The sequence below is a fragment of the Narcine bancroftii genome, chromosome 1 (genome assembly GCF_036971445.1).
Source record: "Narcine bancroftii isolate sNarBan1 chromosome 1, sNarBan1.hap1, whole genome shotgun sequence".
Taxonomy (NCBI): Eukaryota; Metazoa; Chordata; class Chondrichthyes; order Torpediniformes; family Narcinidae; genus Narcine; species Narcine bancroftii.
Window position 1 is genome coordinate 431,676,879 of NC_091469.1, and position 17,819 is coordinate 431,694,697.

General features: G+C 42.3%; 1 protein-coding gene across 9 annotated transcripts in view; it reads left to right on the forward strand.

Annotated features, from left to right (window-relative positions):
- Positions 1-17,819, forward strand: part of LOC138751657 (triple functional domain protein) — a 470,729-nt gene that overhangs the window by 148,436 nt on the left and 304,474 nt on the right. For all 9 annotated transcript variants that reach the window (XR_011350109.1, XM_069914229.1, XM_069914228.1 and 6 more), the window contains 3 exons: positions 772-846; positions 6,741-6,855; positions 12,810-13,002. Coding sequence is in view for 8 of the 9 variants with exons in the window: in XM_069914229.1 (XP_069770330.1) it covers positions 772-846; positions 6,741-6,855; positions 12,810-13,002 (383 nt within the window). In the remaining variant the exon portion in view is untranslated. The remainder of the gene's footprint in view (positions 1-771; positions 847-6,740; positions 6,856-12,809; positions 13,003-17,819) is intronic.

Here is a 17,819-nt window from a genome sequence, read left to right on the forward strand (position 1 = left end):
TTCAGTAGATTGTGAATCTTGGAATTATCAACTGCAGAGAGCTGTGAATGCTGTGTTATCAAGTGTATTCAAGGCTGAGACATTTATCGTGGAATCTAGGGTTCTGGATATCAGGCTGGAAAATAAAGATGGGGCATTCCGTCAAATAAGACATGATTTTGTATGGCAGAGCAGACTCACGGGATAAAATGCTCCCTTGTCCTGTTCAAGGTCAAATGGTTTCTCCTCTGTTTATTAAAGTCAGAAAATTTAAAAAAAAATTGGAAGCATGTTACTTTGCCTTTAAATAAGGTGTGCATGAATGAATTTACACACTTTGGAGTTATGGATCAGAGCACTGGGCTGTTGTAATTAGCAACTTTATTCAAGGAAATGTGGTCCGGTTTGGGGGTGGGGGGTGTTGGACAAGTCAAATTTTTACTTCCTCTTTGGAAATGGTACAATGCATAATGCAAGTCACAGTTGAATAATAAATGTTATATGGAAAGACATAAATAGAAGAATATTCTGTGTTTCGTAACTGCTAAACTTAATATCTGGTTTTAGTCAAATAATTTGTTTTTTTGTTAATAGTTCATTGCAGAACTGATTGTGTTAACAGTTTGGATTGTGGCAGTTTTAATGCATATCTGAAGGTGAGGGCTGCAAGAAAATGATCAAAAATATAAAAATACCCAATTAGCATTGTTAAAGAACATTTAAAAGTAGAAAGTTGGGTATCATGTTGATGTTAAATTTCTTTTATCTGACTTTAATATAATTGTTTTTCAGGTTTTCGTAAAAATGATGAGATGAAGGCAATGGAGGTTCTGCCAATACTGAAAGAAAAGGTTGCATTCCTCTCAGGTAAACCAATGTATTAAATTTTAAATATACCTTTAAGAACTTGCACTAGTTGAGAGGAAGACCAACTGTCAGCATTTGCCTTTTCCTTTCACCACACCATACCCCTCTCCATCTCCCATGTCCTCTTCTCTCTCCATCTTGTATCTCATCTTGAACAAAACTGTGTTCACTTTTAAGAGTGGCTTTTAGATGTTTAAGAGGCAGAGAGGATGATGTAGTGAGTTGAACCAGGTTGGGGGGGGTGGGGGTGGGGGTGTGGGAGAGTGGAATTTCTGTTGCAAAAGGCATGTCAACTAATTGAAGGGTGATTTAATTCTCAAATGTGGAAAAGGAGGGTTATGAGACTTGGAAGATAGAGGGAGAAAAGGGATATAAAGGCATTGAAATGTAAAATTTTCAGCCAGATCAGTGTAACCTGAAGTTTTGAGATGATCAGTGAATGAGACAGTACAACTTAGGATGTGAGCAGTAAAATTGTTCTTGTTTATGTCTGTCTTCCAGGGTGATTCTGAAATAGTGATCACATTTAGTTGAGAGAAGCAGGACCCAATAGAGCTTTTCTTGTACCGACCAAATCTGGTTGATGAATATTTAAACTCTTTGCCTGTCGTAAAGATTCAGTCTAAAACCTTTAGATGAATGACCTGAGATGGAAGCTTCACCTGGTACAAATGAGAAAAAAAATTTTTTTTTAAGATAAGGGCATTATATTTACATAGATTAGAGGAATTTCTTGCAGGCATCTGCAGATTCTAAAATAAAAATCTTCTTGATTTGGCTTGGCTTCGCGGACGAAGATTTATGGAGGGGGTAAATAAAAATACAAGCTATTGAAATGCTCATCAGATTGGCTAATAGCTGTATTGAGAGAAACAGTTAATGCTCATGGAAATCAGAACTGATTTGCTGAGTATTTTCTACTTCTGTTTTTTAATTTTGTTTTAGTCATTTCTAGCATCTCTGACTTCACTTGTATGTATTTTACCCTAATAAATAATATTTTTTCCAGAATTAATCATTGCTGATTCATGAATAAGTTTTCTACTTTGCAAATGCACACATTTCACATCTGTGTTTTGTTTCAGCAAGCCATACATCTCCCAAGAGCAGTATTTTTGGCATTTTATGTCTGGGTTCTGAGTGTGGTGGGGTGAAGGATGATTGGAGGGTTGAGTAAGTGGGGAAATAGGGTAGTTTGCTGAGCATTTTCAGCTTAGCATTAAAATCTTGGAAAAATATGATATTGAAGCAGATAAAATAATAAATGAATGCTTGCATACGATTGTGATTCTCTTGCATATCTGTTAAATCTGGCCACTAGGATATTTGTGAGAAGAATGGGATGGGATGTGGGTTTCAGTTTTGGAGATTTTATGTCGTGTCTTCTACATGGCATTTCACATCAGATGGATCAAGGCAACCACTGGTAAAACTCATATAGCTGATTTGTGCAATACATAATCAACACTTCGCAAAAGTATTTATTTCATAGATTGCTAGCAACTACTTTATTATGATTATGTAATCAAGGATGACAAATCTGTCAAATTAAACACAAAAACAAATTTGAATTTATCGTAATGGAATTCAAGGTATCTTAAACTTCTAAAAAAATATATATGTTCAGAATTACTGTAAATATTCAAGTATAATGCAAAAAATTTCCCTTCAAAAATAGGGGGGTCGCATTATACACGAGAGTAAAATTTTTTTTAAAAATTCTGCAACTCGAGTGGTGGTCGGCAGCACGACTCGGGCAGGTGGGTGAGCAGTAGTCGGCAGTGTGACCTGGCTGGGCGGGCGAGCAGTAGTCGGCAGTACAACTCGGGCGGCGGCCAGGCGAGCAGGCAGACGGCAGCGCGACTCGGGTGGGCGGTGAGCGGTAGACGCCAACGTGACTCAGGTGGGTGAGGGGGGGGTCGTGAGAAACGGCAGCGCGACTCGCGTGGGCGGGCGAGTGGCCGGAGAGATGGCAACATGACTCAGGCAGGTGAGGGGAGGAGGGTCGTATTATACACGGGGGTAAAATCCCCCCCTTTCCCCTCAAAAATGGGGGGGGGGGGTGGTCCCGCATTATATACAGAATGCATTATACACGAATATTTACGGTAGAATTCTACTAGTTCTATTCAGCTTGAAAAGGCCCAAAAATAACATCCAGATTTGTTTGTCAAATTCAATCCATTTTGATTTGTTCAAAGAATAGCCTGTTTTAACTTTTAATTTCTTGTCCATATATTCATTTGATAATTTTTATATTAATGCATATTTAATATATTTGCTATTGTATGAATTAAATTACTAGTTTCATGGAGCTTATCTCTGAAGCATGAAGGCAGTGGAAAAGTTGAATTGTGTGTCATTATCATTTATTGATCATTGATTCCATTCTGAGCAACCATATGTCAAAAAACCACAGATTACTTTTGGATGCTAAAAATGACCAAGACTTAGTTGTAAAAATTTCAAAATTTGCAGAGTCAGGAGCAAGTTCCTAATTAAAATTGAAATGATACTGTCTTCAAAAGGAGCCTTCTACATTCAAATGCAAAAAGACAGAAGCTATTTTTATTGCATACTCAATTAATTCTGCCTGCGTTGACCTTGTATTTTAAAAAAAACTGCAATAGAAAATAATTAATTTTTACTAAAACTGTTCAGAACCTGTATTCATTGGGCTTTTCTGGGGGCATCTTTACAGCTAATTTTGTACTCCAAAAGAAATTTAAATGGATGTGGTAGCACACAGTGATCAACCCCATATCAATTAAAGACAATACCCTAAGAAATAAAAATAGACATGGAGTATGTATACCATTGATTCCACTTTGGCTTGGCTTCGCGGACGAAGATTTATGGAGGGGGTAAAAAGTCCACGTCAGCTGCAGGCTCGTTTGTGGCTGACCAGTCCGATGCGGGACAGGCAGACACGATTGCAGCGGTTGCAAGGGAAAATTGGTTGGTTGGGGTTGGGTGTTGGGTTTTTCCTCCTTTGCCTTTTGTCAGTGAGGTGGGCTCTGCGGTCTTCTTCAAAGGAGGCTGCTGCCCGCCAAACTGTGAGGCGCCAAGATGCACGGTTTGAGGCGTTATCAGCCCACTGGCGGTGGTCAATGTGGCAGGCACCAAGAGATTTCTTTAGGCAGTCCTTGTACCTTTTCTTTGGTGCACCTCTGTCACGGTGGCCAGTGGAGAGCTCGCCATATAATACGATCTTGGGAAGGCGATAGTCCTCCATTCTGGAGACGTGACCCATCCAGCGCAGCTGGATCTTCAGCAGCGTGGACTCGATGCTGTCGACCTCTGCCATCTCGAGTACCTCGACGTTAGGGGCGTGAGCGCTCCAATGGATGTTGAGGATGGAGCGGAGACAACGCTGGTGGAAGCGTTCTAGGAGCCGTAGGTGGTGCCGGTAGAGGACCCATGATTCGGAGCCGAACAGGAGTGTGGGTATGACAACGGCTCTGTATACGCTTATCTTTGTGAGGTTTTTCAGTTGGTTGTTTTTCCAGACTCTTTTGTGTAGTCTTCCAAAGGCGCTATTTGCCTTGGCGAGTCTGTTGTCTATCTCATTGTCGATCCTTGCATCTGATGAAATGGTGCAGCCGAGATAGGTAAACTGGTTGACCGTTTTGAGTTTTGTGTGCCCGATGGAGATGTGGGGGGGCTGGTAGTCATGGTGGGGAGCTGGCTGATGGAGGACCTCAGTTTTCTTCAGGCTGACTTCCAGGCCAAACATTTTGGCAGTTTCCGCAAAGCAGGACGTCAAGCGCTGAAGAGCTGGCTCTGAATGGGCAACTAAAGCGGCATCATCTGCAAAGAGTAGTTCACGGACAAGTTTCTCTTGTGTCTTGGTGTGAGCTTGCAGGCGCCTCAGATTGAAGAGACTGCCATCCGTGCGGTACCGGATGTAAACAGCGTCTTCATTGTTGGGGTCTTTCATGGCTTGGTTCAGCATCATGCTGAAGAAGATTGAAAAGAGGGTTGGTGCGAGAACACAGCCTTGCTTTACGCCATTGTTAATGGAGAAGGGTTCAGAGAGCTCATTGCTGTATCTGACCCGACCTTGTTGGTTTTCGTGCAGTTGGATAATCATGTTGAGGAACTTTGGGGGACATCCGATGCGCTCTAGTATTTGCCAAAGCCCTTTCCTGCTCACGGTGTCGAAGGCTTTGGTGAGGTCAACAAAGGTGATGTAGAGTCCTTTGTTTTGTTCTCTGCACTTTTCTTGGAGCTGTCTGAGGGCAAAGACCATGTCAGTAGTTCCTCTGTTTGCGCGAAAGCCGCACTGTGATTCTGGGAGAATATTCTCAGCGATTCCACTATGCTATTCCAAATGATCATGTTTGATCTGATTGTTCACTTCTCCCACTCTGCTGTACAAGAACCTCAAATTTATGATTCCTGAATAATTCCAAGAATTTATCTCAACCTTGAATACACTTAAACTGAATATTCACTCTCTGGGTAGAGAATTCCAAAGATTCTGAACCCATTTAGGGAAGAAGTTCACACTCATTCTTTGATCTAGAGACTCCTCCCTCCACCCCCACCCACCTGAGGGGAAACAAATTCCTTGTGAAACCATCGTATATATTACGTTTCAAAAGGATAATTTCTCAGTCATCTAAACTTCAGAGATAATTGATTCATGAATACGTAACAAATGATTGAAGGTCCCAGATCATGATCATTTAGCTTCTCTGAATGTATAATTTTAACCAAGTTGTTACTATAAAATAACCATCAAATATTATAATGTTTAGGTTTTCCTGAAGAATCATAGAATCCAAGAAAGAGGTCGCAAAACTTATATTGACCATTCTAGATATTTAGAAAACCACTAACATATGGAATCACAAACTCTCTTGAGTTTTGCCTGGCAGCATGGTTGGCATAGTGATTAGCGCAAAGCCTTTACAGTCCCAGCGATTGGAACTTGAGTTCAAATCCCACGCTATCTGTAAGGAGTTGGTACGCTCTCCTCGTGTCTGCGTGGTTTTCCTCGGGGGGCCCCGGTTTCCTCCCACTGTTCGAAATGTATCAGGGGTGTAATTGGGTGTAAATTGGGCGCATGGAGTCATGGGCCAAAAGGGTCTGTTATCGTGCTGTATGTCAAAATTTAATATTTTGAATCCCTGTGTTGAGGGATTCATTTAAAAACAGTCTGATGACAGATAACCTCCCCACCTGGTTACTTGGTTCCATCTACCCATCCTTCCCCACCCCATCTAGTTTGACCGTTGACCTACCAATCTCTGTCCCAGCCCCTCTACTTCACCTGATTCCATATTTCCCATCATTCTGTCACCATCTGGTTTCATCATTCACTTACCTTGCTCCATTTCCCCTCTCCCATACCTGCGCCGCTCCTCCCCCCCCCCCCCCCCCCACATATAATGGAAATTTTTCCTGTTCCCTCTCAATCCTGATGCAGAGACTTGACTCAAAACATCAACATAACCATTTACCTCCACAGATGGTGCTTCACTACTGAATTCTTCCAGCATTCTGCTGTGTTATTAAGAAATTCTTGAGGCAGAGTAGAATATTAGAGCACTGTTTTTCAAAAGAAGTCTGACAAATAATTGATTGGTGTTGCTTTAGAAGGAAACCCTTCTGTACAGAATCAGAAACAAAAGAAAAGAAAAATGAAGGGATATCTTTGCAGTCTGATGATTTCTCACCAGTGTCCATCTTTGTTGGAGATTTGTTTTGGCAACAGACGGTAATTATTGTGGTCTTTTAAAATGGGTTGTTGAATTTGGTAGTATGAAAAAGACAATTTCCTTCCAAATGTACTGTCGTAAAACTTGCTGCATTTTTTTTTAGGAAAGTCAAGAGGGTTGCCTTAGTTTTCCTCTTCATTTATCTGTTCCTGTACGCTCTTTATCTAGGTGGACGAGATAAGCGTGGAGGCCCCGTCTTGACATTTCCAGCACGCAGCAACCATGACAGAATAAGACAAGAAGATCTGCGACGCCTTATCTCTTATTTAGCTAATATTCCTAGGTATGAAATATATACTGCAATTTCATTTCTGAAAATTGTATACGTCATTAATTCTTTTTGCTACAGAATTGTAATTAATTTTCTTTGAAATGTAAGCAGTTGATGAAAACATAGACATTCTCCCAAATATGAATTTGTAATTTTGCTTCAAAGGTAAGTTATAAATATTAAATGATGACAATAGCATTGAAAAGTACTTTTACTCTACTGTACTTTACTGATGATGTCGGATTGAAAGTATCAATGGCATAATATATCACAGAAAAGTAACAATATGAATTGAATATTTTCTTTTTTCCTTTTTATCAGAAACTGCAATTTGAAAGGATCTCCATGTTCAAATGCTGAACTTGAAGGGAAGCATTGTACCACAGAGTTCATTTCTCTTTTCCTGTGGTCTAAATGTTTTTAAAAAATCAATTTTTTGGGGTGCTCTTGATGGCTGAAGCACATAATATTAAATAAGTGCCTTTGACCACAGTATTTTAGACCTGAATATTTGTCAATTTTTTTTAGCACCACAGTGAACAGTGGAGTAAGTGGCTCGGATTTCCCTACTTCCAGCTCATTTTCCATGCTTCTTATTAAACAGCACCAACTGCAAATTATTAACAGAAATATAACATCTATTCTTTGGTTTCTGGTTTGGTTAATGGGTCAGTTGAAGAAAACAATTTTATTAAACACAATGTCAGTAGAGACTAATGGTTAAAGAAAATATGTTGATTTTTATTTTTAACGTGATTTTAAAATGGTTTGTTATTATTTATTGCTAACTTGGAATCATATATAACTCAATCATTGTTCTTTAACTGAAAAGGAAAAAGAGGAGATTTAATGGAATTCATAGGATTTCTAGTAAAAAAGCAGAAACCTGGCTGAAAATGGCAAATTTTACTTAATATTGTCAACCAACGTGGCAAAACTGATGAGAATTTTTTTTGCAGTAAAGGGATTCTAAATCTTAATGGAAAAATAAAAACTAGTGAAGAGACTTTTGGAAAGAACTGGGCTATATTACCATTAAGGTTTCAACCATTTAGCTCCTTGATTCCTTTGTACCATTCACTAGGACATTTTGGTTCAGGAATGTAGCTAAAGTCATCACCTTTATTTGTCATTCATACTATGCATTGCACAGTAAAGACGAGATAGTTTCTCCAGAACCTTGGAGCAAATTTACATAAATAAAGGTTAAATTAGAAGTTAAAATATTAACACATATACAATAAAAGTCCACGGTACACTATCCACATATGTTCTGGGAATTCAGGAGTCTGATGGCTTGTGGGGAAAATACTCTTGCCCAATCTGGACGTAAGGGCCCGAGTGCTACAGTACCTCCTACCAGATGGCAGAAGGGAGAGAGGGGAAAGTGCAATCAGGAGCAATATGCCCGCTGTTTATTTGTTCTGATTATTCTTGACATTCAACTAATATATTAAAGTGCAGGATACTTCAAGTAATTATTAAAACCTTCTTAATCAGTCAAAATTAATGTGTTTGAATAAGGGAGAGTTTCATGCACATGTACTGAATGTGCCTTTCATTCAGACTTGGTTCTCTCTCTCTCTCTCTCTCTCTCGTCAAAGTCTGATGAGGTCACTGCATATGCCTCTTACGTTCATATGAATAATTTTGGGGGTAGCATAACTCAGTGTAATGTATTCATCCCTGCTGATGACACAAAGTTAGGTCTGAGCCATATCAAGAAATCATGCTTGGGAAATGGATGGGTTAAGTGAAGGGGCATGGATGTGGAAGGTTGAGTGTAATTTGGGAAAATGTCAGATATAACCAGATAAAAATTACAGCATAGAAACAGGCCAACTTGGCCCTTCTCCCACCTAACCCCACTGACCTACACTCAAACCATAACCCTCCACTCCTTTCCTATCCAGATATATATCCAACTTCTCTTAAATACTAATATTGAGCCAGCCTCTGCCACTTCATCTGGAAGTTCATTCTACATGCCCACCACTGAGTAAAGAAGTCCCCCCCCCCTCATGTTTCCTCTGAACTTTTTCCCCCTAACTCTCAACTCATGTCCTCTTGTTTATATCTCCCCCTTTCCTAAAGGGAAAAACTTCTCCATGTCAACCCTATCTATACCCCTAATAATTTTGAATACCTCAAATCCCCTCTTAACCTTCTATGCTCCAAAGAATAAAGACCTAACTTATTTAACCTTTCCCTATAACTTAGACCCTGTAACCCTGGCAACATTCTAGTAAACCTTCTCTGCACTCTCTCCAATTTGTTGATATCTTTCCTATACTTTGGTGACCAAAACTGCACCCAATACTCCTTATTTGGCCTCACCAATGCTTTGTACAATTTTAACATAGCATCCCAGCTCCTACACTCAATGCTCTGATTTATAAAGGCTAACATACCATAAACTTTCTTCACTATCCTATCCACCTGTGACTTCAGGGAACTATGCATTATTCCTATAATACGGTTCACCATGTATTAACTCTACCAAAATATAACATCTCACACTTAGCTGCATTAAACTCCATCTGCCATCTTTCAGCTCACTCTTCTAACTGGCCTAAATCCCTCTGCAAGCTTTGAAATCCTTCTTCACTATCCACAACTCCACTTATCTTATTATCTGCATACTTACTGATCCAATTTACCATCCCAGCATCCAGATCATTAATGTATAGAAAAATAGTAATGGACCCAATATTGAACCCTGAGGCACACCACTCACTAGCTTTCAATCTGAAAAATATTTATCTACCATTACTCTCTGGCATCTCCAATTCAACCATTGTTGAATCTGTTTTGCTACTTCAATGTTAATACCTAATGATTGAATCTTCCTAATTAAGCTTCCCTGAGGAACCTTATCAAAGCCCTTTGATATATACATATATACAACATCCACTGCCTTGCCCTCATTAACTTTCCTAGTAACCTCCTCAAAAAATTTGATAAGGTTTGTTAAACTTGATCCTCCCCTCTCAAATCCATGTTGACTGCTTAATCAAACCCTGCCTATCCAAATATTTTTATATACCATCTCTAAGAATACTTTCCATTAAGTTACCACTACTGACGTCAAACTTGCAGGCCTATAATTACTAGATTTCCTCCTAGTGACTTTTTTAAACAATGGAACTACATGAGCTACCCTCCAATCCTCTGGTGAGGATTCCCATTACTAATGACATTTTAAATATCTCCATCAAAGTCCTTACTATTTCTACACTAACCTCCCTCAAAGTCCTAGGGAATATCTTGTCAGGACCTGGAAACTTATCCACCTTTATTTTCCTTAACAGTGCCAGTATTTCCTCCTCTTTAATTTAATTATCATAACTTCCCTACTTTTTTCCCTTATTTTACACAGATCAATACCCTTCTCCTTAGTAAATACTGAAGAAAAAAAATGTCACAATCTCCCCCAATCTCTTTTGGCTCCAAACATAGCCATCCACTCTCATCCTTTAGGGGACCAATTTTATCCCTCACAATCCTTTTGCTCCTACTATATCTGTAGAAACCCTTTGCTTTGTCAGGTAAGGTGAAAATAAATCTGACGTCATATCTCCTCTTTGCCTTTATCATTTCCTTCTTAAGATTCTTTTTACATTCTTTATATTCCTCTAACACCTCATTTACGTCAAGCTGTCTATACTTTTTGTATATCCAATTTTGTCATAAAAAATAGGAATGGAGAGTACTTTTAAATGGTGAGTGAATGGAAGGGTTTTAAAGGGACCTGGTTATCCTTGTACACAAGCCACTGGGAGTTAAAATCGAAAGACATTGAGTTTTCACGAAAGTAATAGTTCAGTTTGTGTGTAAGAGTAGAGATGTTCTACTTCAATTGTGTAGAACAGGGACAGTCTAGTATATTATATATGGATCTGCTCACATAACCGCATAGACTTGCAATAGAGGAAGTTCATCAGAGTTTCACTGGATTGATTCCTTTGATGGCAAGTTTGTCATTTGACATTGGACCTAAATGTAAAGTTTAGAAGAGTAGGAGATGATCTCATTGACAGGCCCCTTGCAGCATTGATGTTTTTCCCAAGCTGGACTGTCTAAAACCATGTCTTAGTCTCAAATTAAAGGGATGCCCTTTCAGGGTGGAGATAGGAAACATTTCCTTCACCCATGGGATCCTGAATCTTTGAAACTCTCAACCAAGAAGGCTGTGGCATCTCTATCACACATAATCAAAACAATAGATATATAGATTTTAGGAATAATCCAGGAATATCAGATGAAATCTAAAAAATTAGCATTGAAGTAAATGATAAGTCAAGATTTCATTAAATAGCCTATTTCTCAGTCATCCCCCCCCCCCTCTCTCTCTCTCTCTCTCTCTCTCTCTCTCCCCCTCCCTCCCTCCCCCTTTTTTCAGCCTGTTGTATTAACACTCATATTTTGTTTAATCTCTCTCTCCTTCATTTTAATTCATGAACTCTAGTTCTCCATCGCTTTCTTTCATACACGTACTCATTTTCTCACTCAACCTCTCTCCCAACAGTGGATAATCATACATTTTTCCACATTGCATCCAACCATGCCAATTCACTCAGCCCATCTGCTCCTTTAGAAAACTGGCTGATTGACATAGCTCACACTGTAACTTACAGTGATATCGTCAGTTGCGTTAGATGTGACCCATTTATTCCTTCCATTTTCTGTTCATTAACCAATCCTTCATCCACACCTCTATTTTACTTTAACCCCCACTCCCAATAATGTCTACTTTATCTTTGTTTCCTAATCTCTTGCAGCATTCATTATCAAGGCTTTCCAAAAGTGCAGTCATGTTCATGTAGTTATGTGTTCTGTATGCTCCATCTCCTCAGCTACATGCTCTCTCCATTTGTCCACCACATCCCCTTCCCTTTCGTGACACTCCTCAACTTCCATCTCAGCCATATATGCTCTCACCCCTCCCCCCAACCCAACTATTCATGCCCAACTCTTGTGTTCATTCTCTACCTCTTCCCACTCCACCCTCCCTGTCTCATACTCGTCCTGTCATTAACCATCCATCTCACTCGCACTCGCCTTCTCCTTCACTCTCCGCCCTCAGGCTCACCCTCCATCTCTACCCACTGCAATCAACTTAACCCTTGGACAACTCCCCACTCTACCAACCTTTGGCCATTACCACTGACCCCACTCCCCATCTCACTGATAAACCTTTTCAGCTGCCTCCTCCCTCTGCACTCACACAATGTCTCATTTTCTACCCCTCTCCTGTCACTGTCATTATTCATTTGCTCTTCAAGACAGGAGAACACAAACCTGTCTTCATTGAAATGTCAACAGTGGAGAGGGTCAAGAACTTCAAATTCCTGGGTGTCAGTATCTCCAAGGATCCGTTTTGGAAGCTCTATGTCAATATAATCATGAAGGCTCACCAGCGGCTATACCTTGTGAGGAGTTTGATCTGTCACCAAAAACGTCTACAGATGTACTGTGGAGAGCATTCTGGTTGGTTGCATCACACTCTGGTGTAGAGGTGCCAACGCTCACGTCAGGAAAAAACACCAGAGTGTTGTTAACTCGGCCTGCGACATACAGGCACCAGTCTTCACTCCTTTAAGGACGTCATAAGAAAGCAGACTCCATCCTCAATGACCCCAACCACCCTCTTCACATTGCTACCATTGGGGAAAAGGTACAGGAGCACTCAGTTGAATAAGAAGAGCTTCTTTTCCTCTGCCATCACATTCCTGAGTGAACAATGAACCACAGACACTACCTTACTTTGACTTTTCTTGCACTATTTTTATTCGTAATGTAGTTTATATAAAATTTTGCTCTGTGATGCTGATGCAAAAGCACAAATTTTGTGACTTGTTCATGGCAATAAATTCTGATTCTGATTTTTCATGCTATCTTGGTTTCTTGTTGATATATATAAAATACATGTACGCTCAGCATGTGCCTTGTTTTCTTTACCCCAGTGAAGAGGTGTGCAAGCGTGGATTCACTGTGATAGTTGATATGCGTGGCTCCAAGTGGGACTCCATTAAACCGCTGCTGAAGATTCTACAGGAGTCATTTCCTGGCTGTATTCATGTTGCACTGATCATCAAGCCAGACAACTTCTGGCAGAAGCAAAGAACTAACTTTGGCAGCTCAAAGTTTGAGTTTGAGGTACTTTTAGACTTAATATAAGAATAAATACCAAAGTGAACTTTGCGACTTTCCGTGCATATTTTTTGTAAAACATGCAACCTTCATTCCTCTTCATTTAAAAAAAAAGTTATTTTAAAATTTCAGCCTGGCTGTAAGTTGTGCAGTTAACGTGAAGTAGTTTCTAAACTTGTCTTGCGAAAAAACATACATTGTTGAAATGAAATTATTTAATCCATTGAAAAGTAGTACTTAGGGCTGGCTGAAGAATTTAGTCCCTGAACCTAATAAGAATTTTTTTTTAAACTTTGTTTCTGTATAACATTTTCATCCACAGAGAATCCAAGGCTCAGTACACACACCTACTTCTTCACTGTGTGATGAAATGATATTCAATTCATTGTTCAACCTATTGGAGCAAATCATTTAGGCAGTTTGTAACTGTTTTTACATGACTCTTTATTAAACTGTTCTGCAGACTAGATCTCCAACTAGAATCAGATTCTGTAACTGCGACAGAATGATGACAAAAAAATCCTGTTTTTACCTGAAACGTTGGTGATGGATCTGTGACCGACATCAATCACACGAAGCAGAGTGAAGGTTAAATGCAGGCTTTAATAGAGTGATGTATACAGCTAGGTCTTGCTTCTGTTCAAGCCCAGGTCAGAAGGAGCATGAGCTCAGATCGGCTTTATATACAGGCCACACAGCAACCCCCCACCCCCACCGCAAGTTCACAAGACCAGGATCTGGCAGGCTTCTTTAGTGTCTTGAACCTTGGGCAGGGGAGGTGGGAGGCTTGGGGCCGGGGGCCCTGACGTTGGGTGGTTGAGGGCACAGGGCTGCTCGTCCACTGCAGAGTAGGGGTATGGTGCGGGTGGGGGGGTGGAGGGGGGGAGGTGTAGGGCTTTCCAGATGGATACCGACTGTTGGAGGCGTTTCGGTTGGCAGTTCATTTTGGGGCGATATGATGGTTGGTTGTCCTGGTGTCTGCTGTCCATCTTTCTGGTCTGTTGGGGTCTGTGATCCTTCCTCGTCATCCACAATACTGGCCAGCGCAATGTCCCTTATGGCTACCGAATCTTCCCATCTGTCCCTGAATGCGACGACCACGTAATGGGGGTTCGCATACCTCAGCTCTACTGGCTCCACTAGCGGGTCCGTTTTGTGGGGCCTGCAGTGCTTCCGGAGGAGCGCTGGACCCGGTGTCATCAGCCATCTAGGCAGCACTGTGCCCATCGCAGCTTTCCTTGAAAATAAAAATAAGCAGTCATGTGAAGTCTTGTTTGTGGCGGTACACAACAGTGAGTGTATCAAATGTAAAGCCTCCGGTAACATGTCCTACCATCTTGCCATGGGTAGGTCTTTTGCCTTTAAAGTCAACAGTACTGTTTTCCAAATAGTGGCATTTTCCCTTTCCACTTGCCCAATACCCCTGGGGTTGTAGTTTGTAGTGCAGTTTGTGGTGATACCTTTGTCCTGTAGGTACTGCTGGACTTCTGCACTCATGAATGCAGCACCCCGTGTCGGTGTATATATTGCTGCGGTACCCACACATGCTGAAAATAGATTGCAGGCACTTTATTACTGTGGCTGCCGACACCTCAGGGCATGGAATTGTGAAGTGAAGCGGGAGTAATCACCTATGGTGTTAAGGAAGTAGACGTTCCTGTCGTAGGAGGGGAGTGGGCCTTTAAAGTCGAGGCTGAGGCGTTCGAAGGATCTGGTGGCTTTTATCAATGTAGCTTTGTCTAGCCGGTAGAACTGCGGTTTGCATTCCGTGCAGATGGGACAGCCCTTGTTTACTATCTTTACCTCCTCCACTGAGAACAGGTGATTATGGTTCTTTATGAAATGGAACAATCTCGTGACCCCCGGGTGGCCCAGTTCCTTGTGCAAGCTCTGCAGCTGGTATGTGTGATTGAGGGCTGCACAGATTCCACTGGACAGCGCAGCTGGGGGCTCATTGAGCTTCCTGGGCTGGTATAGAATGTCGTAATTGTACGTGGATAGTTCTATCCTCCAGCACAAGATCTTGTCTTTTTATTTTCCCCTTCTTCTGGTTGTTGAACATGAATGCCACGGATCATTGGTCTTGACCAGAGTGAAACGCTTACAAGCCAGTTAATCTCTCCAATGCCTCCTTCTCCACTGCTGACTGTCTCACCTCTGACCCCTGTAGGGTCCGCGAGGAAAAGGCTACCGGTCGCCCCTTCTGATTCATTGTGGCTGCTAATGCTACATCTGAGGCATCTGTCTCCACTTGGAGGGGGATCGTCTCATCTATGGCCCGCAGGGTTGCTTTTGCAATCAGGTCCCTAATCTCTGTAAAGGCTTTGACAGCCACCAGGCCGAGGGGAAATGCTGAGGCTTTTATGAGCGGGCGAGCATTGTCGGCATAGTTGGGAACCCACTGTGCGTAGTACGCGAAGAGTCCCAAACATCTCTAACATTTTCTGTGTGTGAGGGACTGGGAGGTCTAGGAGTGGGCGCATGTGAATGGGCTGATTTACCTGCTTTATACTACATATCTCAGAATGGCCAGTTTCTTAGCACTAAAGACGCATTTGTCCTATTGTATGTCAGGTTACGTTCCTTAGCTGCCTTGAAGAAGCTCTTGAGGTTCGTATCATGGTCAGCTTGAGAGTGGCCGCAAATGGTAACATTGTCAACGTAAGGGAACACTGCTTGGAGTTGATATTCATCTAATATGCAGTCCATTTCCCACTGGAACAGTGACACCCCGTTAGTGATGCTGAAGGGGAGACGGAGAAACTGATACAATCTGCCATCTGCCTCAAATGCTGTGGAAATGCGGTCATTCTCTCTGATGGGCAACTGGTGATACGCTGCCTTGAGGTCTATAGTGAAGAACACCTTATATTGCACAATGCTGTTCACCATGTCCGCTCTGCGTGGTAGTGGATAGGCATCCAGCTGCGTAAACTTGTTGATTCTGACTGTAGTCGACCACCATCCACTGCTTCTCCCCCGATCTTACTACAACTAATTGGGCTCTCCAGGGGATGGAGCTCTTCTCTATAATGCCCTCTTGTAGGAGTCTGCGAATCTCTGCTCTAATGAACTCTCTATCCTGCGGCCTGTACCTCCTGCTCTTGGTGGCTTTTGGCGTGCAGTCCAGGGTGAGATGAGTGAATAGTGGGGGAGGCTCTACATTCAGGGCTGGCTGTTTGTTCTTAAGGAGCAGTGGGGGAAGGGGCCCGTTGTGATGCTCTCCAATTGACACTGAAAGTCCAGCCCGAGCAGGACCGGAGCACAGAGACGGGGGAGAACTAACAATTTAAATTCCTCATACTCTGTACCTTGTATTTCCAACATGACCTTGCAGAAGTGTGACACTTTAGCTGTGTGGCTGTTGGACACAAACAAAATCTGCTGGTCACCAGAATATGTGTTCAGGACAAGGCGCTCTACTAGGCCCCGGTCTGTGAAACTTTCAGTACACCTGCTGTCCATCAGGCAATTTACTTTCGACCCATTAATTTTAATAATAACAGTCTCATTTGATAAATCGTGTGGACTCGTCTGGTTCAGCATGGCATGTCCTCCATTCTGGTATTCAGTATCCTGATCATAGTAGAACTCTGGGTCATATTCCTCCCCTGATAGTGGTCTCCTCTGTCTGGCATTCTTTATCCAACATGGCCGGCTGCACATGGAACTCTGGTTTTGTCTACCTGAGGAGGAAGAAGCAGAGCTTTCTTGCCTATCATTTGCATGAGAAGAGGCTTTGGCGGGAGCCTTAGGGCTTCTGCAGACTTTTGCATCATGCCTTTTCTTTCTGTAGTTTGAACAGCTAGCTTCTCTAGCTTTGCAGAGAGATCTGGGGTGCTTGTGTTGCATGCAAAAGGAGAACTTGGAGCGTTCCAGGGGGATACTGCTGCTGTATGTTGCCCTTGATCACTAGTGTTCCTCTCCCTGTGCAGGGCTAATGAGTCCAGCAAAGTATACTCATCCAGTTCCTTTCTAGTATCCTCCAGAGCCTCTGCAATCATTTCTGCCTCATCCAGCCTGACTGTCCCCTTTTCTAGCAGCCTCTGCCTGATCTCAGTACATCTGACACCCGCTACAATCCTGTCTCTTATGAGCTTGTTCGTATACTCTTGAGCAGATACAGTTTTAAAAGTACACTCCCTAGCTAAAGCCCTTCAGGGCGAGGATGAAATCCCTAACAGACTGTGAGGTGGTCATACCTCTGCTACCGGTTGATGTGAGTGCTTGCTCCAGGTGTCCTGGGGTCCAGTTCCAGCCTGTCTGGCCTCAGCAGCTGGCTGAATTTGAGTCTCTGATACTGTAGCAGTGGGGGCACATACTGAGCCGATCCCTTCCCCATGCAGCTACTAGATCCTGGGGAAGCATGGGTGCCCTCTGGGGAGTTGGGGTTAGCTGGGGTTGTCTCTGGGGGAGTGGGCTGTCCTCGTGGTCCTGGTGGTAGATCAAAATCGGAAGAGATACTTACCGTACTCCTTCTGCCCACGCTTGTCGCAACACTTGGCTATTGAGCAGAAGCACAGTGGGCTGCGTGGCTGGACCTGGTCCCGGAGACTTACTTAACAGGCAGGGCTCTGGACCATTCTTTACCTGCTACCAGGTGCTTCTGTCCCTCTCGCAGTCCTCTGTCACTGGGCGAGTCCCTCTTTCTGCCGTGGCTTTGGTCCATACTTGGCTGCACCTGCATAGGGGACATCTCCATTTTCGGATCCTTAGATCTGGTTTCAGTGGAGTCGGGAGCGTGGGCGAGGATAGGAGTAACTTCCATCCTGGATATACATCACTTTATTAACTTGTGACTGATATCAATTACGCGAAGCAGA